This window comes from the organism of the source record quoted next, unplaced genomic scaffold (assembly GCF_019419815.1).
Source record: "Pyrus x bretschneideri cultivar Hongxiangsu unplaced genomic scaffold, Pyrus_bretschneideri_v1 Contig34, whole genome shotgun sequence".
In the NCBI taxonomy this organism is placed as follows: Eukaryota; Viridiplantae; Streptophyta; class Magnoliopsida; order Rosales; family Rosaceae; genus Pyrus; species Pyrus x bretschneideri.
The window spans coordinates 3,560,276-3,584,247 of record NW_025999657.1 but is presented as its reverse complement, the minus strand read 5'-3'; the positions used below and the strand labels follow the sequence as shown (position 1 = coordinate 3,584,247).

The window sequence follows — 23,972 nt, the reverse complement described above, 5'->3', positions numbered from 1 at the left end:
GCAAGAACCAACGGAAGGGACATGGAGAGAAGAGAGAGGAAGAAGGAAAAAAGAAAAGAAAAAGAACAGCTCCAACAAAAAGTCATTCTCCCTTTCATCTTACCTCTTACCTTTCTTTTACATATTGTTAAGGCTTTAAGCCATCTTTCATTGTATTTGTAAGTCTCTTATATAGTGAAATACAATGAAAGCAAACCCCAGTGGATGTAGTCAATCTGGCGAACCACTTAAATCTTGTGTTGTTCATGCATTTACATTTTGAGATCATTGCCATGAGAAGCACTCCCACTAAACCATCAAAATCTCCATTTTCTTCCCCTGAGAAGTAAAATAAGAGAGATAGATCCCAAAAAATGCATGAAAGCTTACCCAACAAAATTGCTCTATGGAACTCAAATGGGTTTATGCATCAATATCACCTAGAGAGAGATGGAGTAAAATGGTAAAGTAATATTTCTCAATTAGATTGTTGTGTGTTATCCATACTATATATTATTGATAATATAATACAATTTTGGCTACTAACAATTTGATTAGTGTTGCACATTTAATACAATTTTGGCTACTTACAGTTTAATTGGTGTTGCGGATGTTATAGAGCATGTGATTATTGATATCCTTGTTACTTGGCATATATAAGCATTCTTGCAAAGCAAGAAAAAGAGTTATGTTGTGTTCAGTGCTCACTTTTGTAAAGTGTTTAAGTTGGGAGGATATTCAAGGGCTGAAGTTTGCCTTGAAGTTTGCCTTGAACTACAAGTCTATAAGCCTATACCTATAAGCGAGTTGAATGGATACCTTTATAAGCTCTACAAGTTGGTCTCTCTTCATTCATTTGATAGCCACTTTTGAAAGGAAAGTTCTATTCACACACACTTATTTTTACTTTTTATACATCTTGTTAATTTTTTATCATTTATCTTCTTCAATTCATTCAATCTGATGATTAAAAATTGAAAAGGGGGATGTGATAAGTAAAAATTTGTGTGTGGATAACACTACTCCTTTTGAAATTGCTAAAAGCTAATTCTACCAAGTGACTCAAGACACTTTAACGATACAATCAAACATGTTGTTTTACAAGTCAAGTAAGCTAATGTACACAATTGATAAACTAAGAGGTGTATTCAGTGGGTATTTTGAGGGATTTTGATGAAGTTTAATTAATTTGTAGAGATTTCAAGTAAAATTTTGATTTAGTTCTCTCGAAATCTTAGGAGGAGATGTGAGATTTGTGAATGCTTAAAATACATTATGATTCTCTTTAATTCTCTTGAATTCCTTAACTTTTTAAAATTCTTTAAAATCAAATTCCTAATTGAATACATCTAGAATGTTAAAAACTTTTTAAAATCCTAATTCAATACACTCGGATTTCTAAGAATTATAATAAACTATTTTAAAATTCTTATTGATACACTTTGAATTAAGAGAATCACTTAAATTTCTAATTGAATATCCCATTAAAATTCTTTAAACTCTCAAATGATTGCACCCTCTAAAACTCATCATTTTTTTTGTCTAATAAATTTCATCATTTTAAAGTTCATCGTTTTAAAAGTTCATACTACTACTAAATCCAACTCTTATGGCTATTTCGTCAGAAGAAGGAAAAGGCAATCTGTGTATATGTGTGGTTATGGTTTGGCTCTATGTTAAAACTGAGGAACTGGGTTGGATCCATGTCCCAACGTTCAAAAAAGTTTTGAAAAAAATTAAGGTGGGGACCAACCTTGTCCAGAAATATGCATGGATCGATGGATGTGCTCTTACAAATACAATACAATACAATACAATATGGTATTTAACCATGCCTGGACCATCAATATTTGTCACGGCTTACGCACCCCACCACCACCACCACCACCACAGGATATATATCTTGAGAACAAATGACCGTTTGAAGGAAGCAGCAGAAGAAACTCGAAAGAATGGTATACAGTAAGGAATAAAACAAGAAGTATTAAGTCAACAAGTTGTTTCTTTTTTGTCTCAACATTATTAAGTTAATAATTCGCACGCTTTTGATCTGCAAATGCAGCAACAGTTTAAAGTTGTTATTTAAAGGGAGTTAATGTCGGGACAGAATAATAATCATTCTATCATCACTAAAAGTTAGATCATGATCAGGATCAGTGAACTATTAGTCTACAAATGATAAATAAAAAATGTCCGTAACAGAAGTCTCAGAAGAACCAATGAAGGAAACAATTTAATAAAGAAGAAGATAATATACATGGAATTGAAAACAATTGCAACCCATGTCACTGAGTTAAATCAGCTTCAGGTTAACTAATTGTAAGTTGATTATCCTCAACTCCCCACTCCCCACCCACATTGAAAACAAATAATATGTTGTCTTGTCAAAGCTTTTGTTTGAGGCATCAAAATTTGAACCATACTTAAATTTAAAAGTTTTTAACTGAATACCGACGAAATGGCGATCAAGATTTTACTGGTAACATTAGCATTAGTGCCAAACAATGTGGCAAGAAAATATTCTTAAGATAAGATAACATTCATCTTGATCGGCATTACCGTATTTCTTTTTCCCAAGTTAGGGTCTACACTAGAAACATTCTTACGCTAAATCAATCCTTTTCTTACGTTAAGGTCGTCTTTCACCTAAATTATAAGGAAGTTTTAACGAAAAGTCCGCAGTACTATTTACTTTAACGAAAAATAATATTTTTACACTAAAAAGTCAAACCTGGTACTATTCACTTTACCATTTATTTTGTCCTTATCGTTAAAATTCAAAGTTTTCAAGTCTTTTTCATTAATTTTCCTAAATTATAAACTATAAATTAGTACATTACGTAAAGAAATGGCGATAACACTCGAGCCAAGTGCAATATACTAATATTCACTTCATAAAATAAAATCACATAGTTCATGAATTACAGACATAGGGTATAGCTTTTGACAACAACAAAAATAGACAGTGAGTTAGCTAGATTCCTCAAGCTGGATGGAGACTTTAGACACATCGTAGCCACTATTGATTAGGAGGTATCTTTCTCACCGCTGGGTTTGTCCATGAAAATTAAGCCAAAAATATGTTGACCCACGTACCTATCCATTCCAAAGGATTTTTTTTTTAGCATAAGCAACCGATCGAAGCAACTCTAAAATTATGACCGTTGGAAAAAGTGCTAAAATTGTATGTTTGGCATTCTGCATAGATATATGGATATACATATATATATATAGCAGTTTCATTTCTTCCATACCTCCTAGCTCTCTTGCAGTCGCATGATCTAATAACTCAGAGAGCAATCTTCCACCACATTCTCTCTCTCAATATTTTTTACTACAATAATTTTGGATTCAATTCAATGGCTTCGCATTCTCTTGTGTTATCATTCATTTGTTTCTACTTGGTGTGCAACATACTTACTTTGTTAATGTTGTTTCATGCAGTGCCAGTTGTGACGGCAGCGAGAAGCTCTCACGTACTAGTCCGCAGCAGTCTCATGACCTCGTCACCAACCCCTGCCACCGATAGCAGCAGTTCCAAGCACCACCACAAGTGGGCTGGACCCAGCGGCCACCGCCTGATCACAGTCGACGTGAACGGCTCCGGGGACTTCCAGTCTGTCCAGTCCGCCGTCAATGCGGTCCCGGTGAACAACACGGTCAATGTTGTCATCCTAATCAAGCCCGGATGTTACATGTAATTATAATTGTTAATAACATTGATATTAAAATTCTTCTTAAACTTAGTAAGTTAATTACATATAGAATTAAGCACGCAGACTATCATAAGAATTAAGAATAACAATATTAATTAATGCAGAGAGAAAGTGGTAGTGCCGGCGACGAAGCCTTACATCACGTTTCAAGGAGCCGGGAAAGATGCGACGGTGATCGAATGGCATGACCGTGCCAGTGACCCTGGACCCAACGGCCAGCAGCTCAGAACTTACCGAACGGCTTCTGTTACTGTCTTTGCTAACTATTTCTCTGCCAGAAATATTAGCTTCAAGGTTCGTAACAACAAAGGTGTATACGTAGCTAGCTACTTCATAGCACAAAACACGCCCATATATAATAATATATGACCTCAGATTTTACGGTGCAACAATAGAGAGGCCACATTTTAAAAACCAGATACATTTTAAGTGATTGCATGCATGCATCATTAGTAATATTGATCTTGGTTTATTGGTTGCAGAATACTGCACCAGCACCGATGCCGGGGATGCAAGGATGGCAAGCGGTGGCATTTCGGATATCCGGCGACAAGGCGTACTTCTCAGGCTGTGGCTTCTATGGCGCCCAAGACACACTCTGTGACGACGTAGGACGCCATTACTTCAAGGAGTGTTACATTGAGGGTTCCATAGACTTCATTTTTGGGAATGGTCGGTCCATGTACAAGGTAAGAAGTTATACATATATACCTAGCTAATTAATCCAGTTATTCAATTAGCGTAAATTAATTAGTGTTTTGAATCATGCATGCCACTTTGTCTAATTGTGCTCCGGCCAATAATTTAGATCAATACGATATACGAAAACCCGTGACTTTTTCCTTTTGGGACGCAGATGCACCTTGGTATTGTCACTCTGTCAAAAGAAAAAGATGTTTGCGTGTCTACTGCAGCATCTTTTGTGACAGTGATGTCAATGGGTGCACATAAATCCATGAAAAGTGAGCTTGCTTTTTCTTCAGCATTTTTATCTTATCTTTTACTGGCAACAGTTTCATCATTTACCATGCATGTAAAGCCAGGGATTAAGGTATCGAATACTTACAATGTAAGCTTTACACCAATCAACAATTATTAATCACTCAATGACGAATCAACGTTTGATAGTCATACACGTAGATGCATGTAACTACTAACTAGATGTTCAAGAGTAACTATTGCCATTAGTCACTTAGCGTTGGTGTGAATAATTAACATTAAAATGTGTCTGTATTTTACTGCTCAAAGAAATTTGAATAAAATTATAAAAGTGATGTGATGCCGAGAGCCTAAATTATTCTTGAGTTATAACATGTATAACCACGCTTCAAGTTGAATATTACACCATACTAAAAGGTATTGAACAAAATGATTAATCTCAAGAACAAATCCAAGTGAATATATATATGCAGTGAATCCCAAATTACCCCTGTTTTTTTTTCAACATATACTATCATTGTTTTGACTTATACAGCTTTACTGTTGGCACACAGGACTGTGAGCTGCACTCGATAGCAACCAAGTTCGGGTCCCTTGCAGCCCACTACAGGAACTCGCCGGATGATAAGTCAGGGTTCGCTTTCCTGAACTGCCGGGTTACCGGTACGGGTCCATTGTACGTGGGTCGGGCCATGGGGAAGTACTCCCGGATCGTATATTCATACACCTACTTTGATGACGTGGTTGCACACGGTGCCTGGGATGACTGGAACAACACAATCACAAGAAGTACTGCTACAAAGTAATTAACTATATATTCCCCTTTATTTTCTGTTTAACTGCCATAATTTCTTACAGGTTTGATTAGTTGATTAGTTGGTGCATATATAAGTTAGATTAGTTGATTAGGTCGATATACTCGTCTCATTATATTGGGATGAGATTGTGAGAATCCTCGTCATATCCGTTCAGTATACATCGTGCGATCAGTTTTTATTAGGTAATATTTGTGTTTAATTTTAAATAAAAAAATTAAAAATAATTTTTGATTGCACGATGTACGATAAACGGATAAGAGATGATGATCTCTAAAATCCTCATCCGGATGAGATCAAAATCCATTATATTGGAGTTTCGATCTCTCATTCTAGATCAGAATAATTTAAAATATTGATTAAGAAAACAATATTTTTATTTGTCTTTTTGAAAATAAGAATGTCTGTATGGCCCATTATATTTTGGTTATGTGCTCAATTATGAGTGTTTGGGCTCCTGATCATTGTTGGCATCAAATTTAGTCAACAAGACAAGGCCGTAGAAAGCTCAAAAAAAGTTGAGGTGAAACCATGACTTGGCTACACCCAATGCCAGCTATTCAAAAAGATTGTCGGGTGATACTGAAAAAATAAAAAATAAAAAAATGTAGGGAATATTACCCGCGAGCATAATTGCGTGAGTGACTAACAACTGTCATGAAACATGCAATAACAGTAGGAATCACTTATGTAAATGTGAGCGCATCCGTGATTGTCTCAGATAATGCTCACAAAATACCCAAACTATTTTCTTCTTTAACAAGCAAGATAATCATATGTCATACCATTCGTAACTATTACATTGTGTTTGAGTTTCCGAGTTTGAATTTCCCGCCCAACTGACCTAAAGTAATTGTTGGAATGCAGTGGGAGTGTGTATCTGGGAGTGTACAAGTGCTGGGGGCCAGGAGCAGAAGCCCTGCGAGGGGTGCCATGTGCCCCGGAGCTTGAGTACGACTTGGCTCATCCGTTCCTCGCCAAGAGCTTCGTCAATGGCAGGCACTGGATCGCACCCGGTGATGCCTAAGCTTTTACTTTTGCTTTCTATATCTTCTGCTATTCCTTAATTTATTCATTCATTCATTCAATTCTTGTAATATTGTTTGCACTCCAAGTCTCCAAGGCTTTTGTATTAAGATTTCTTTGATGTATTCGATTCAATTGTATTTATTCATTTCATGTATCTAACCTCAGCCCTTTCTCATTTGGAAAATATAATGTTTAATTTATGTACTTGTATTTTTTCTCTATTAGTTTCCAAACAAACTATATCGACGCGAATAAAATGCTACTTTACTATCTAGTTAAAATAAGTTGCGCCACGTACACTTTGTTTTGATAAAAGAGTGGAACACGAAACAAGTTTTAACTGAATAGTGTTTGCCACTCAACCTCTCATGGCGGAATGTAGTGACATTAAATGTGTATAAGTAAATAAGTTACTACACAGGTTACACGAGTATCATGGAGCAAAAGTGGACACTATAGTTCAACAGATTGCGACATCTATGGGTGGTATAAGGCCATCTCCATCCGAATGAACTAAATAGAACCCCGTCCAGAATTATAGCCTTACAAAAAATTCTCTTTAAGAGAAGGATTACATTTGGCTAACTTGATGCCTATTTGGCAAAATAAGCGCCTGATGGATTTCATAGAATTATAGCCTAACCATTGGTTGGAGATGAATTTTTTGACAAATCAGATCATTTTTTTACTTTTAGACTTACAGCCCTCTCCGTTGGAGATGGCCTAAAGGAGGTGATTTTTGCACCCCCCAACCCCACCCCACCCCCCCCCCCCCCCCCCCCCCCCCCCCCCATTTTTCACGTTTTGCACACCCCTCGGCAACTCGAGTCCATGATTTTCCTTATATTTTATTAATTAAATGGGTCGAGAAAAGAAAAAGGTGTGCAAGATATGAAAAATGGTGGGCAAAAATCATTTCCCTTATCAACCATCATATACAACATGGGAAAAGCTACATCCAAAGACCAACAAACAAATAGAAAAGTTTCCCTCCCATATCAGCCCCAGATTTTATACAAGCTTTTATGTCCCAACACAGCCTGAAATTGGGCAGCTCAAAAAATTCATAGATTTTGACATAATTCAACTGTAATAGGCAATAACCAATTGCACAAATTCTGAAAACCAAATAACTGTGCGCCCTCAGGGATAACTGCTATGGGTATATGAAAGGTAGTCGGGGAAAGACATTTGCTCACATTATACAACAATTTTTCTGAGACTCCAGCATCTCTGGAGACCTGCAAAGGAAAGCAATGTTCATCAATCGATATAACTGCACCATATTTCGAAACAAATTGTGCAAATTGATGGTAAAAGCATGCTAACTGAGTTAATTTTCCGGACATGCAATTCTAGTAGAATGGTAGCCAAGAAGAAAGCTATCTGATTGTCCTTCGTAACATAACAGTGCATATTAAGTTTTGATATGACAAATAAACGTGCAGAACATCAATTTGCTCCAAACAGAATCTTCTATTCAAAATTTCAATCTCGGTGTCTTCTCCTGCAGAACAGATTCAAGGTCTCACAGCTTTACAGAAGAGGCAATCTTCTCCTATTGATTTAGCAGTGCATAAATATCCGATAATTGGTCTAGAATTCCGAATCTGAATAACTCTGAAAACCGAGTGGTTCGCTAATTCCAATACTTAACACTAAATGTAATCAGACCATTTTCCTGATAAGATTGCACCAACAGTTGTTCTTCCAAATAAATAAAATCTAACAACAGTATTCCATACGAAATACAAAAAATGAAAATGTGGTAATCAGATAATTTAAGATGTACGAGCAATTTAAAATTTGCATAAGAACTGATGATTCAGATCTTCATGATTAACACAGTAGAGAAGACTTACAGTTGTCCAAGGCTAGCTAGATCAAAATCAGGAGCTAGCTCTTGCACAATATCATTAGGTGGTTGGCCACATTCTTGCATTTTCTGCATGAGCTCAAAAATCTTGTTGAAGTTTCCAGAATCTTTTTCGTAGACTTCGTTAAGTTCTTTTATGAGTCCGTACTGGTGAGTATAACGTTCATAATCCTCTTTACTCAAACTTGCTTCATGCTCTTTCAACCACTTTGGATATCTTTCTCCAATTTCCTTCATCGGTTCATGAAGAATATCCTTAGACAAAAGCTGCTGCATCATGGTCTCAACAATAGATTCCATGTCCTACACAAATAATAGGGGTTTATTCAACATGTTGGACATATAGATGTTTGGCCAATTCGACAAAGCATCGAGGAGGAAGGTAAAAGGTAAAACATATTTATCAAGTATGAACAACATTTAGTAAAGCATTTCTTTATAAACCAGATCCTAACACTTAAAAGGAGATATACAGAGATATAGGAGATTATTATGCTGATAAATATGACACCTTTAGAACCCAGGTTAGCTCAAATTTTGCAAAACTCAAAAGCCCAACATTGCATATGTAAGTAAAATAGTCTCAAATACATGGAAAGTACAAAGATAAAATTGGAGGATCATTGAATCTAGGTCTACTATAGTTTGACTACTTCCAGGGCTATTAAAACAAATAAAATGACTTTTTATAGACAGTTTCAAAAGCACAAGGCATATGCGCTTGAGAAATATACTCGTCGGTCGGGTATGGTTTAGATTGTCTTTCGGGAGATAATGAAAACAATACTTGTTTTCACCCAAAAGCTTTAAAGTTAGATAATGGTCGTTGAAACCATAACCAAAACTTCTAATTTCTAAAAATACTTCTTTCAAGCAATGCATGAGCCACTAACTGAGTGATGGACTAATACGAAGATTACCAAAAAACATATTAAATGAAACACTGAATTGAAAGAATTTGTTTATGCAGAATATAATACACAAGAAAACAATATACATAAACTACCAGATATCAGTAGTGGATTTTGAGATTTTTGTTATTTTGTCCACAGAATTGGATGGGGCTTAGTAGGCACCCAATGTTGGTCACAATATCTTCAACAATTATATTGGCACGACTACCGTTGTCTATAACCAGAATGTGAAATGGACCATCACATCGAAACAATGCTTGAAAAGTGCTCTCCTTCATCAATTCCTCTTCATTTTCTCCTACTTAGTGATTTGATGATGTTGATGAAAAACCAAATAAGAACAGTGTCTATTTTAGTTCTTGGGTGGTAAAGGCAGTAGGAGTGTCTTTATAATCGAAGATCACCAATGTATCCAGACATTGTTCTCAAACAATGTCAGACGCCATTACATGTTCAACAATTCACCTCATATTTAGATTTCAAAGTTCGAACTAGAGCTTACACTACTTACTGCGTTTTAGTTATAGACGTTAGAAGAAGTAAGCAAATGAGTCATAGAAGAAAAACAACCACCAAAGTTTTTCACAAGTATCAAGTCGATAACATGTGGTTGGGTCCACGTAACAATCCAATTCTAGTACCAACTGATAATCTCGGTAAAATGGTGGAAGCTCATCCTGATACAATAGAGGGTTATCAGTCTGTCCTTAGTTAACTTGCATCTGAACATAAATTCCTCAAACCTTTCGGCATAATCGATGACAGACATATTCCCTTCACGTAGAGAGAATCACTAGTCCAAGAAACGTAAAAAGAAGGACAAGGGTCAAAATTTATCTTTCAATATTCTCTCTCCCCGACTCCAATGTACAACTGGTCCTTCATATGATATTTAATTGGCATTTTAAGGCCAGTTCCAAAGACTTTGGCACCAATTTCACTTTTGGAAAATCTGGCTTCGTGAGCCATAGACAATTGCCAATCCAAGTATCAGTCCAGGTCAGATGGCCAAAACTTAGGGCAAGAACCATAAAAATTCAGAAAACAGACTCTATATTCTTTACTGATAGCCTATCATAACCTGAAATCCTACAACTACCAAACCAGAAATTGATCAATATTATCCGTAGAAACATAATTAAAATCAGACATGGATCATAATCACACACAACCATCTGCAAACAAAATTTTGTTAGACCGTACATTACAAAAATTTAAAACAAACAATTTTCCAAGGAAAAGGAGGTTAACAGATCAAACTGCAGGTATTCACAAAAATCATGCATAACTGTGTCGGAAATACAATTTGCAAACCAATAACAGCTCAAACTGCATTTAAACCTAACCAAACAATAAGCAGAAAACCTTGAGAAAAAACCCAAACAAGAAAGAAAAAAAAACAAATGTAATTCATACAAGCACAAAGCACATTACCTGAGACCCAGCAAGACTCTCGAACTGCTTGACCCAATCCTCCACCATTGCATCGTCCACAATATCATCTCCACCAGGTTTTGCACTTGTCACGGATTCAAGTCCCTTAACAGCTTCTCTTGTCTGCTCTCTGAGCTTATCAAGTGCCTCAGAAACATGCGATTCTCCTGAAACCTTTTGCTTCCCCTTTTTCTTTGCCCTTATTTCAGGTAATCCCATGCCAAGTCCTTGAACCCCAGCAGGCAAGGAAGGTTCTTTCTTGTCCTCTGTAGATTCTTTACTTCTATGACAAGTAAAAGAAAGCTAAATACTCAGTTTGTGGCATAAGTTCACACATTTCCAGTACTACAAGTATCTAATCCATTATGCCCAACTTATTTTACGATTTTCTTCACGGGTTTTGCTTATATCCGTAACTACATAAGTTGAAAATGCTGCTGCACAATTTGGGCAAAGGGAAATTACAAACACCCATCATTTGATTGCTTTCTAGGATCGAAAACTAAATGTTGAATGAGATAACAATTCTAGACAACATTTATGAAGAGTTATAAACTGCTTCGGAACCAAGAAATCAGAATTTCGATTCGCGATGTTCGTAATTACCACACAGTACCAACTGATAATTCTGGAGAAACACAAGCACGGAAATTGTAATATTATAGCATAGTAATTAGTAAAGATTGAAGCTTAGGAGATAGAGAGGAGGAGGGAAAGAGAGACCTTTGAAGGGAGGGTTTCTGGAGGTTGAGATTCTGGAAGTCATCCAAAGCACCTGAAAGAGCAATTGAAGGTGAAATCAAAACATGATGAGAGAGATAGAGAGAGAGCAAAAGCAAAAGCTTCTTGTATTACTATCGAGGAGTTCGTCTAAGTCATCGGAGTGGTCAGCCATGGATGAAGCTTCAACTGCTCCCTGTTTGAGGGTTTGGGTGTGGATTGGAATGGGGTTTTATGGAAGCGTAGAATTCGAAGGGATTGATAGAAAAGCAAAGCACCAGAAATGAAGTGGAGAGGCGGTCAAATCTATATGGACTTTTGATAATTTCAGCCTTCAACTCTTTTTGTAAAGATATTTTCTCTCTCTTTTGTGACCAACAATTTTACTAGCTACATGTGAGAGAAGTCGCACACAAAATACAAAGGTATGTACAGTTCATCGATACGGGTTTTATACAAGATTTAATTGATAATATTTTAAACTGCTAAGTGGTACGTACTATGAAAAAAAAAATTGCAAATTGAAATTTTCGTTTGAAGGAAGTTTTGAGGTCGAATATCAAGTCTATAGTTACAGCTTACAATTTATAGATGAAGATAACTTTAATTAAGTGAAATTAATATAATTTTCTTAATTTGAAGTGAATTACTAAAAGTGTGGTTAATTACAACGTGATTCTTGGATTATACCTCAATTTGCATTTTGGTGTGCGACTTCAATTAGTAAATTGTGTAGTTCATCAGACTGTGTCATGTGTGACATTTTAATTATTTTATGTCGCTTCTGTCAATTTCATTGTTTTTATGTATTTAGGATTGCTCAATTGCTAACTAATTAATAACTTAATATGATGTTAATCATACAAAATCATAAACGAGCATTAACCAAATCACATACACATCAAATGGAACAACAATTTCTACACTTCATCAAAACAATCTGAATTGGCCGTTTGTAGACCAGAAAATTCTTTCAAAAAGGGTTGAATTTACAAAAAGGGTTGTTAGATCCAATGGAAGTGTTAACACCCCTACTAGCCCTAATGGCTCACATGCCACGTCTTTTCCGGATTGTTGGGAGCATGTTAAAAGTCCTGTTATCAACTTAGCGAAGGATTTCTTTGCTAATGGCTAAACTCTTGCTTTGATAAATCATACTAACATTGCTTTGATCTCTAAAGTGGATAATTCTAAAACTGTGGATCATTTTAGACCTATTAGTTTGCGTAACGTCGGTTATAAGATAATTACTAAAATAATTAAGAAAAGACCGAAACCTCTATTAAAAAATCGTTCGTTAGATAATCAAGGAGCCTTTGCACTAGGTAAATCAATTTATGATAATATCCTCATTGCACATGAGTTCTTCACTAGCCTCAATACAAAAAACAGGGAAAGTGGGACAGATGGCAGTTAAACTTGATCTAGAAAAAGCTTGTGATATCTTAGATTGACAATTTATTAGAAGTAGTTTAAAACAATTTGGGTTTCATGATGGTTGGATCTATAGAGTTATAAAATGTATTTCTTCTATCTCCTTCTCCTTACTAATCAAGGGTGTTGTAAGAGGTTATTTTTACCCTTCCAGGGGTATTAGGCAGGTGACCGTTATCTCCTCACATTTTATTCTATGTATAGAACCTTTGATTAGGCATTTTAATCTGCTTGCCTCAAGGACTAGAAACCACATTGGTGTGTTATCTTCTCCTTTTGGGTTCAGGGTGCCTAATTTGGTTTTTGCTGATGACTATTTAGTTTTTGGTAAAGCTACTTCTAAAGCTGCTCGTAGCATCCTTAGGCCTTAGGGTCCTTAATATTTTTTCTGGAGCTTCTGGATAAATGATTAATTTTCAAAAGTCTTCTTTGTATTTTTTGGAGCCCAAGATGATTTAAGATATCAAATGGTTGGCTACTTCGTTTGATTATGTTGTTTGGATCCAAGTTCTTCAAGAAGCAAACTTCATTGCAAATGTTATCATTTCTTTAGGTCACAATGCTAGAGGTATGTGCATTGGGATAGGGTTCTGACTAGCGAAACAAGACATGATTTGATGTTTGGCTGTATGGATCTTGGGTGTCACCACGGCTCTTCTATGAATTATTGTCTTTATTTAAAAAAAAAAAAAAAAAATATATATATATATATATATATATATATATATATATATATCAAATCAAATTAAAAATAAAAATCAATGGGGTGAACTTGAAAGAAAATTCCCATGTACATGAATAAATGAATCCAAGAGTAGAATATGAAAATACATGGGCTATATGACTCGTTGTTTACATGTCTCGTGCCGAACAACTCCATGATTTAGGCACAGTGCGACCTAGGAGGGCATTGCAACTGCAATCACCTGGTGTCAGTTTCTATATTTTTGTCATGTGATTGAGGATCTTCTCACCCCTGATAGTCTCCTCAAACAATTAGCTTCGATACTAGCTGCTTGCTTGATTTCTGGTTCTGATGCGACCGACTTCTCTGTGGTTTCGATAGCCAATGTGTCAGTGTTATGGCTTTCACATCCAGGCAAGGCTTCAGACCCTTGGATTGTAGGATTTTCTTGAATTTGAGTATGGGAACTTGTTTCCACAGGTATGTCTTGGTACACATGGGGAGGCATATATTTCCCTTCTTGGGGACGAAAGAGAGTTTATGCGTCTGTTGTTGATAATTGCAAGTGTACAATATCATCCAAGTAATATAGTAATAAGTAGAATGTCGTTCAAACAAGGATAGGATTATCCTAAATTTACTATTGAGATTGACTTCAAGCTAAACTTAAATAAAAGAAGGATTACGTTGACAACTTCAAATATGCAAAGAAACAAAACAAAAGTAAAAATAACAATTGATCGAACATGAAGCAAAAGTGAATGAATTATAAAAGATTAATGTATGGAAGCACTAGGACATCAGGTTCCTCATTCTCAATCCCATCTAATCCCGTTATTCATATTAACATCAAATTATTCCCATGTTGCTAGCAATTATCCCTTGATTCGTCAATATTTCCTATCAGAATATACTAACTATGTTTCTAACTATCTACCAATGCTATGTCTAGCCACAAATATAGATAATCAAAACCCTTTATGCTAAATGGATAATTACATGATACTACACAAATCATAACCAGTAGGTCTACTCAATTATGTAATTCACGGTAATTGTTATGAGAAGCAATCTACTAAACTCAACATGTTAGTCACAATTTAGTTCTTCACACAAATAATGGCCAGTTATTTGATAACGACAAAGCACAATAACAATTATTCAACATGGAAAATAACTGAGATTAATATAAAATAACGAGAATTATATGTTCATGATAAGAGTACACCCTAATCCTAGCAAAAAGACTTAGTTCGTGAGTAAACTAATGACAAACATGGATGAATTCGATGACATGGAATAAATCTTGAACTCCAACTTTGTATTTGAGTGTGGATGCGTTGGGAAATCTTGGAGCCTCTGTGGAGTTGTAAAACGCCTCTGTGGAGTTGTAAAACTGGTAGTCTGTAAGTGTGCGTGATATGATTCTCGCCAAATTCCTTGTGGCGCTGGGTTCTTTTCCTTTATATGTGCCCTTTCTTTGTTTTCTTTAAAATCCCCCTCCTCTTCTTAACTAATCCACGTGCCTTTTGGAATCTTTAAAACCCAATTCCTTTTGAGAAAAACATCACCGCATGCTTTGCACCGCCTAATTATATTGGGCTTCCTTTAATGATCCAATTTTCTATATGTTCCATTCTTTGTTCCAGCCCATCAGTTCACATCCCATGCGGTAATTCTTTGTGTTTCTCTAATTTAAGCGTTCAATTCCCTGCTTTATTCATAAATCATCTTTTCTACAAAAACTCACACAAGACACATTAAACTCATAAATTTAATATAAAATCATGACTAAATAATAAGTGTAAGAGGTATAAAACCTGCATATAAAATCAACCTAACAAATACCCCCAAACCTGTATTTTGCTAGTCCTCAAGCAAAACATAAAATGAAAACAAATAAAATTAACTAAAACTAAAACTTAACTAAGCCCACTTTCGCTGGTGAAACGATTGCACTGAGCATGTGCAACAAGCCTTTAAACCCTTATGTGTCCCTAGTCGGAGGAGTTGTGTCTCTTGAGGGTTTACAATTTACGCTACCCATAAACGCTTTACTGAAAAGCAAAGGTGTTACAGTTATCACTTCCATCAATTAATGAAAACCAATGCATGCCAATCACACTTCCAAAACTAAAGTTATGCCCTTATAAGTCAATGCATCACAATGGAAAGTGTGTAGCCAACATCCTAAGCACTCAGGCTTAAAAACCTCCACACTTGGTGTGTGTACAAATTCGCCTCGACTCTAAGCCTCACTAGATGTCACTCAAATTTCTCACAGAACCTAGGCTTTCTCTCTTAACAAGCATATGTGATGATTTTATGCAAAAGGAATCAATATATAATCGCATATGATCAACATTGAAAAACAGCAATTTCTGAAAACATATCTCATGAAAGGAATTGAATACTAAGAACATAGGTATCAACCTTCTCCAAATAAGCTAGACTTCCCTATAAATTGTGGCCTCTAGGACTCATGGTATATATTCAGTACAATTTCTCTTCTTTTTCTTTTTCTTGACACTTTTTTTTTTTTCCTTTTTTTTTTTTTTTTTTTTTCTACTCTTGAAATAACTACAAGAAATAATAATAAGACACATGGAACCTCGGTACACGCCACTACTTTGATGTAGAACTCAACCTTGATTTCTTATGGTATCACCTTGGTATCTCTCAAGCTATATGGTATGGCTAATATAGGGTAGAGTGGATAAGAATTTATGTGGGTGATGAAAGAAAAGGCTAAATGTTTGGCTTCAATGGGATTAATGGAGCACACAAAAGGGTAGGAAATAGGCCTTTTAGTAGTGGAAAACATGCATAGCCTAACATCGTTTCTATAGTTCCGTCTAACCCAATGAAAAAAAATACCCAACATATATTAAAGTTCTTTAGTACCCAATGCAAACTAATGTTAAAGAGATCATAAAAATTAAAGAAAGAAATTGAAAAGTGTTTAAGAGTAGAAACAAATAAACCCTCTCAAAAAAAGCATAGGCTCAACAACTCACATGGGTAGTATCCACTATTTCTCCACATCATCTAAACATGGACAGTTTGTCCACCGAAGTACTTGAGACATGGCAAAATGAATGGTAAAAAGAATGTGATGAACAAACCTTCTAGGCAACCCTTTAGCAAAGGAAGCAAAATTTAGCAAGACATATACATCGCCATTAATATTAAAGTGATAACCTTAACAACTTATGTTTCCAAACTCTTATTGTTTCCAACAAATTCTAACACCCAATCCCAAAATTTTAATTCCTACTCATCCTTTAAATTTTGAAACACAATTCATCACATAAAGATGTATAAATAAAAGCATGGAAGAAAATGAGATAAAGAAAGAGAATACACCTATTTTTGGGCATCATGGAAGAAGGAATGGCTTTAAAAATAATGAATTATGAACCAAAATTGTTGTCTTCATCATAGGATAAAAATCTACAAAATAAGCAAAACTGGCTTTTAGTGACAAAAAATTTCCCAAAAACCATCGCTAAAAGTATAAACAATCCCTTTTCTAATGGAGCATATCTTTGAAGATCATCACTAAAGCTTTTTTATGACAAAAAATCTGCAGAAATTATGCAGCAAATTTACATGTTTATTTTCACTTTTTGAGCTTCTAAACCTCCAAATTCACAATGTAGGTTGAATTTCTGTCCCAAACCTATTCCAAAACATCATATTAAACATTCTAAACATGATGGCATCATCAAATTAATTTGAAAAACATCCAAAATTAATCTAGGCAGCTAAGTTGATTATGACCAAAATATTAACTCAAAGTGCAATTTTGCAATTTCTTTGGCATATAACAACAAAACCACTCCAAACACATTTGAAATGACAAACTAAACATGTTCAAATCATCACGTGGATGAAGAAATAAATATTATTAAAATTGGAACATAAAAACCTTAACTGTTGACCTTAAAAACGAAAATTCAAATGAATCAACCAAACTAACAAAAAAAAAAAAAAATCTATTCTCTCCCCCCAAACCTAAACTAAACATTGTCCTCAATGTAATATCACAACATAAAGATGCAATGAGTAGCATGGGCAAGAAAGGAAGAAAATGCAAAACTAATAAACAAGGAAATGAAACGACTAAACCTAGTTGGGTTGCCTCCCAACAAGCGCTTAGTTTAAAGTCCTCGGCCCGACTTGGCTTTGCAATCACTCGAGAGAAGCAACGGTCACAATATTCGTGTTTCGCTCAAAATTGGCAAAAAGATACTGCTTCAACCGCTGTCCATTAACTTTGAATGTAGTATCAGTTCTATGATCACGAATTTCAATTGTTCCATACGAAAAAAACTTGAACAACTGTAAGAAGACCAAACCATCGTGTTTGCAACTTCCCAGGGAAGAGTTTCAACTGAGAATTAAACAAAAGAACTTGCTGGCCAATATAGAACTCACAATGAAGAATGTGTTGATCATGCCACTTTTTGGTACATTCCTTGTAGATTTTAGCATTTTCATCATCATTTCGAAATTCTTCCATCTCGTTCAATTGAAGAGCTCTCTTTTCTCCCGTTGCATCCATCTCAAAATTAAGCTTCTTCACTACCCAAAAAGCTTTATGCTCCAATTCCACAGGTAGATAACATGATTTTCCAAACACCAATCAATACAGAGACATGCCAATTGGAGTCTTGAATGCAGTCCGATATGCCCACAACGCATCATCCAACTTTGCAGCCCAATCTTTGTGTGAAAATCCCACAGTCTTCTCTAAAATCTACTTGATCTCTTGACTAGAAATCTCAACCTGCCCACTAGTTTGTGGATGATAAGGTGTAGCAACCTTATGCGTGATTCCACATTTTTCCAAGAGAGCATTAAAGTGACGATTACAAAAGTGCTTGCCTCCATCACTAATAATGGCACGCAGGGTGCAAAAGCGAGTGAAAATGTGCTTCTGGAGAAAATGAACAACAACCTTAGCATCATTAGTGGGTAAAGCAATTGCTTCAACCCATTTTGAAACATAATCCATAGCTACCAAGATGTATTGATTGCCATAAGATGATGGAAATGGTCCCATGAAGTCAATACCCCATACATCAAGAAGGTTGACTTCTAGAATATTATTCAATAGTATTTGATGTCTGCTTGAGATATTTCCAACACGTTGGCAGCGATCACATGTAGAAACAAAAGTATAGGCATCCTTAAACATTGTAGGCCACCAAAAACCAGATTGTAGTACCTTGGCAACGGTCTTTGTAGCACCAAAATGACCACCACATACTAAAGCATGGCAATGTTGCAAGATTTCCTCCATCTCGTCATTAGGAACACACCGTCTTATACATTGGTCTGGACAATGCTTCCACAAATACGGCTCATCCCAATAGTAATGTCTGACTAAAGAAATGAATATTTTCTTCTGTTGCCAAGTCAAATAAGGAGGCATGATATCACTAACTAAATAATTGACATAATCTGCATACCAAGGAGTGACTGAAGATTTAACGGTAAAGAGTTGCTCATCAAGGAATGTTTCAGAAATAGGAACTAAGTCATTGTCACCTTCATGATGCATAATTCGAGAAAGAGGATCTACCACCACATTTTTAGACCCCTTTTTATCTCATATCTCTAAATCAAACTCTTGTAATAACAACACCCATCAAATCAACCGAGGCTTTGCATCTTTCGTGGATAATAAATACTTCAAAGCTAAATGATCGGTGTAGACAATTACCTTTGAACCAATGAGATAAGAATGGAATTTGTCTAAAGCAAAGATAACGGCTAGAAGCTCTTTCTCAGTAGTGGCATAATTCAGTTGTACGTCATTGAGAGTTTGATTACCATAATAAATCAGATGCATAAGCTTGTCTCTCCGCTGACCCAAAACTACACCAATAGCAGTCACTTACATCACACATAATCTCAAAAGGTAATTCCCAATCTAGTTCAACTATCACAGGGGCTATCATGAGCTTCATTTTTGACACATTGAACGCCTCAACACATGATGAATTGAATACAAACTCCGCGTCTTTAAGAAGCAAGTTACACAACGATTTTGTAATTTTTAAGAAATTCTTAATAAAACGACAATAAAAACCAGCATGACTAAGGAAACTTCGAACTTCTTTGATGGAAGTGGGTGGCGGTAACTTCGAAATTGTCTCAATTTTCACCTTGTCTACCCCGATGCCTTTGACTGAAACTTTATGACCCAAAACAATCCCTTCTTGCACCATAAAGTGACATTTTTCCCAATTTAAAACTAAATTGGTTTCTTCACATCTTTGCAAAACCAAGGACAAATTATCCAGACAAGAATCAACGATGAGCCAAAAATTGAGAAGTCATCCATGAATACCTTAATACAATGCTCCACCATATCAGAAAAAAATACTCATCATGCACCTTTGAAAAGTAGCAGGTGCGTTACACAACCCAAAAGGCATACGCCTATATGCAAAGTACCGAAAGGGCATGTGCATCTCCTTTTTTCTTGGTCTTCTAGTGTAATTGGAATCTGATTATAACCAGAATACCCATCTAAAAAACAATAGTACGTATATCCTGCAAGTTTATCCAACATCAAATCAATGAGCAGAAAAGGGAAATGATCTTTTCGAGTCTCATTGTTCAATTTCCTATAATCAATGCATACTCTCCATCCTGTTGTAGTCCTTGTCGAAATTAACTCATTCTTGTCATTCTTCACCATTGTAACTCCACCCCTTTTCGGTACCAAATGCAAAGCACTTGCCCATTTACTGTCTGAAATTGGATATATTATTCGAGCGTCTAATAACTTTAAAATCTCAGCTCAAACCACCTCCTTCATATTTGGATTTAATCTGCATTGATGCTCAACTAAAGGCTTGTAATTGTCTTCCAACAAGATATGATGCATACAAATGGACGAACTAATTCCTTTGATGTCAGCAATACTCTACCCAATTGCCATTCTATGCCTTCTTGACACTCTGAATAGTTTTTCTTCTTCAACTTCACTCAAATTTGTAGAAATTATAATAGGTAAAGTCTCAAAAGCTCCCAAGAAAGCATACTTTAAATGTGATGACAATGATTTCAAATTAAATGTAGGTGCGGCTATGACACTTGGCTGCGATTTTGAAGGTTCATGTCCAAGGTCTCTCAACTCCAACTATCCACTCTTTGTAACCGATTTAAAAGCATCCAAGTAAAGAGCACATTCCGCTAAAAGTTGATTTTCATCCTTTGCAGTAGCAGCATGAACTAGTGCAGCTTCCATAGGATCATTAGGCTTCTTAACTCTGAATTTTTCTGAAATCGTGGTATCAACTAGATTGACATGAAAATAATCTTCCGCTTCTCTTGGAAAAATTTCAGCCTCGAACACTGTGAATGTTGCTTTCTCTTCCCTAATTCTCCATAGGAAAACCCCTTGTTCCACATCAATTAAAGTCCTTGTTGTGATAAGAAAGGGCCAACCCAAAATCAACTGAGTCTCATAATCTTCTTCCATATCCAACACCAAGAAATATGCTGGAAAAATCAGCTTGTCAACCTTCACTAACACGTCTTCGATAATTCCCTCTGGATATGCAATTGATCTATCCGCCATCTGCAAAGAAATAGTAGTAGGTTTAATTTCACCTATTCCAATGTTCTTAGCAACAGATAAAGGTAAAAAATTAGTACTAGAACCCAAATCACACAACTCATTTTCAAATAAATTAGTGCCAATAATGCATGGAATTTTGAAACTCCCTCTATCTTTTTGCTTGAGTGGAAGCTTTCTTTGAAGGATTGAACTACATTCTTTTGTCAATCTTCTCATGATCACCAAATTTTCTATTCTTTGAGATGATATCCTTCATGAATTTGGCATAGTTCGGCATCTGCTCCAAAGCATCGGCAAATGGAATATTAATCTGCAATTTCTTAAACATCTATAAGAATTTGAAATACTTCTCAACTAACTTATTCTTCTTGAGCCACTGAGGAAAAGGAATAGGGGCACATATGGCTTCACGGGGTGGACAACATGCTTAGTTAGCAGCATAACGGCAATGGAAGATTCCTGAGAAGTGTTGGTGGTGGTTCCCATGGTGGCTGATGGTTGTAGGACAATTGACAATGGTTGCTACTCTTGTGTAGTTTCTTCAAGCTCTACCTCCTCAATATTTGGTCCCAAATCTACTATAGTCTTCACTTGTTTTCCATTATGAAGAATTATTGCTTTAGCTTGCTCATGGTTTCTCGGATTAACTTCAGTTTGGCTTGGAAAAAACCTTTTTCTCTAACTGCCAATGAATGAGCTAACTGCCCTATTTGAACCTCCAAAATTTTTATCGAAGCAACCTAGTTTTAAAGAGTTCTCTCAATTTTGCTCATAAATTGATTTGTATTGACAGAAAGAGTATTCACGTTACCGGCAAGCTAAGCAATGACATCTTCCAAATTATTCTTCTTCTCTTGAGGTTGAAAACCTAATGGTGGCTTTTGCACATTTTGTTGACCCATGAGAGATTTGGATGGTTTCTCTATCCTTGATTGTAAGTGTTGGAGTACGGATCATTATCAGGACGACTGTAAGCATTTACCATGTTCGCTTGCTCATGGACAAACTTTGGAAAATCAACTCCATATGGACAACCAACTGTGGCATGACCAGGAATTGCATATATGGAACAAACCTCTTGAACTGGTGCTCTCCCATTCATAGAAAGCAAAGTGTCCAATTTACTAGCAATCGCATCCACTTGTGCCTTTGAAGCAAAATCAGTAGAATTATTAATCTAAAAAACTCTTGCACATCTTCTTCTTGCTTTAGAATGTTGTGTTTTGAGAGCTAGAGTATCAAAAAGTGCTTGACATTCGGCTAGCATCTTGTTCTTAATTGATCCCTCTGCATAGTTGTTCACTGTAGCTTTGCTTGAAACTGTTAATCCTTTATAAAATATCCGCTTGAGAACTAGAGTAGGCAAACCATGGTGTTGACACTGAATCAACAAATTATTGAATCTCTCCCATGCCTCAGAAAAAGTTTCATCTATTATTGAGTGAAATGCATGATATAATCTCTAAGGGTATCGGTCTTTTGAGTCGAAAAAAATTTTGCCAAAAATTTATTTTGAATATCGTTCCAACTTGTCAAGGTTCTAGGCCTCAAAGAATTCAACCAAGTCTTCACTTTGTCTTGTATAGTGTACGGAAAGACCTTCATCCTAAGATGTTCCTCGGTGACTCCTACCAATGCCATGTTTGACACCATAGTGAAGATATCTCTAATATGTGCCAATGGATCTTCAGTTCTCATGCCATGAAAAAAAGGCATCATATTAAAGTGGATATTCTTCAATTCATAATTCCTTGCAGCTGCAGGAAGAGCTATGCTTGATGGTGATTCCGGAATGGTTGGAATACCAAGATCTCCCATCGTCTCATTCTAAACTAGCCATCGTGCTCTCTTGCTGCTTTTCTTTTCACTGACTTCTCTTTGTTATCTTCGGATTTCACGGAGTCTTTTCGCAATTTCTGGTTCAAACTCAAGTAGTACACAATCTGACAAACGGGTACCAAGCATTCACCTTCAAGAAACAATGAAAAAAAAAGTGAGAATGCACCAAGAAAATTAATCAAAAAAAACGAAAATAAAAATAAAATAAACTGAAAATTCACAAAAGTAAAATTAAACTAAATTCGATCTGAGGCAGCGACGCCAAAAACTTCTTATTGATAATTGCAAGTGTACAATATCATCCAAGTAATATAGTGATAAGTAGAGTGTCGTTCAAACAAGGATCGAATTAACCTAAATTTACTATTGAGATTGACTTCATATTAAACTTAAATAAAGGAAGGATTACGTTGACAACTTCAAATATGAAACAAAACAAAACGAAAGTAAAAATAACAATTGATCGAACACGAAGTAAAAGTGAATGAATTATAAAAGATTAATATATGGAATGACACATCCCGACCCGGATTGTCTGCTAGGACTCCGAATCGAGTTGTGCTAGCCGACACCTGGAAGGTGACGAAGCCATAAAGTGTGGTGATGTGGAATATGTGAATAAATTTAAACCTAAAAGTGCCTAAACACGAGAGTGCGCTGTGAGCGGGAATAAACTCATTTCACACATGACGTCAGTGCATAAATAAAGTACAGTAGCGTGGATTGAAAAATCATACCGTCGAAGGAAATCTCCAATACCAAGACTTGCCATGAATCCTTGTCGATACGAAAACTCTGCTACTAAAACCTGGAGGGATAAAAGAAAAACAAGAGTGAGTGGGCCTAAGTATAAAGCTTCAATAAAGACCTTCTAAACAATATAACCCCTTGCTGTGCTACCTGTATACTTTCCAGGAAATCATACTACATATAAGTATGAAGTCAAGTGTAAATCAACATTAAATCCAAGAATAATCCAAAATCACTACAAA

At 35.9% G+C, this 23,972-nt stretch overlaps 2 protein-coding genes and 1 non-coding gene across 3 annotated transcripts; 2 read left to right on the top strand and 1 right to left on the bottom strand.

Moving 5' to 3' along the window:
- The first annotated feature begins 3,235 nt into the window (after window positions 1-3,235).
- LOC125480595 (probable pectinesterase 68) lies at window positions 3,236-6,678 on the top strand. The gene is made up of 5 exons (XM_048591599.1): window positions 3,236-3,676; window positions 3,800-3,989; window positions 4,178-4,384; window positions 5,189-5,436; window positions 6,317-6,678. Exons 1-5 carry the CDS (start codon window positions 3,339-3,341, stop codon window positions 6,474-6,476), a joined length of 1,143 nt encoding a protein of 380 aa, XP_048447556.1. The 5' UTR covers window positions 3,236-3,338; the 3' UTR covers window positions 6,477-6,678.
- A 775-nt stretch (window positions 6,679-7,453) lies between these two features.
- On the bottom strand, window positions 7,454-11,733 carry LOC125480610 (peroxisome biogenesis protein 19-1-like). Its single transcript, XM_048591613.1, has 5 exons — window positions 11,558-11,733; window positions 11,426-11,477; window positions 10,703-10,985; window positions 8,341-8,657; window positions 7,454-7,719 (listed from the first exon to the last, which is right to left on the bottom strand). Exons 1-5 carry the CDS (start codon window positions 11,595-11,597, stop codon window positions 7,674-7,676), a joined length of 738 nt encoding a protein of 245 aa, XP_048447570.1. The 5' UTR covers window positions 11,598-11,733; the 3' UTR covers window positions 7,454-7,673.
- A 10,772-nt stretch (window positions 11,734-22,505) lies between these two features.
- On the top strand, window positions 22,506-22,611 carry LOC125480630. The gene has a single exon (XR_007260967.1). It is a non-coding gene; the product is annotated as a small nucleolar RNA R71 (small nucleolar RNA).
- The last annotated feature ends 1,361 nt before the right edge of the window (window positions 22,612-23,972 follow it).

Excerpts from the sequence above, each read along its gene's own strand:
- LOC125480595 (XM_048591599.1), top strand. The coding sequence starts at position 3,339 with ATGGCTTCGCATTCTCTTGTGTTATCATTCATTTGTTTCTACTTGGTG. Across the intron at positions 3,990-4,177 it reads CCAGAAATATTAGCTTCAAG|AATACTGCACCAGCACCGAT; the intron begins GTTCGTAACAAC and ends TATTGGTTGCAG. Across the intron at positions 4,385-5,188 it reads ATGGTCGGTCCATGTACAAG|GACTGTGAGCTGCACTCGAT; the intron begins GTAAGAAGTTAT and ends GTTGGCACACAG.
- LOC125480610 (XM_048591613.1), bottom strand. The coding sequence starts at position 11,597 with ATGGCTGACCACTCCGATGACTTAGACGAACTCCTCGATA. Across the intron at positions 8,658-10,702 it reads AGAGTCTTGCTGGGTCTCAG|GACATGGAATCTATTGTTGA; the intron begins GTAATGTGCTTT and ends TTATTTGTGTAG. Across the intron at positions 7,720-8,340 it reads CTAGCTAGCCTTGGACAACT|GTCTCCAGAGATGCTGGAGT; the intron begins GTAAGTCTTCTC and ends TTTCCTTTGCAG.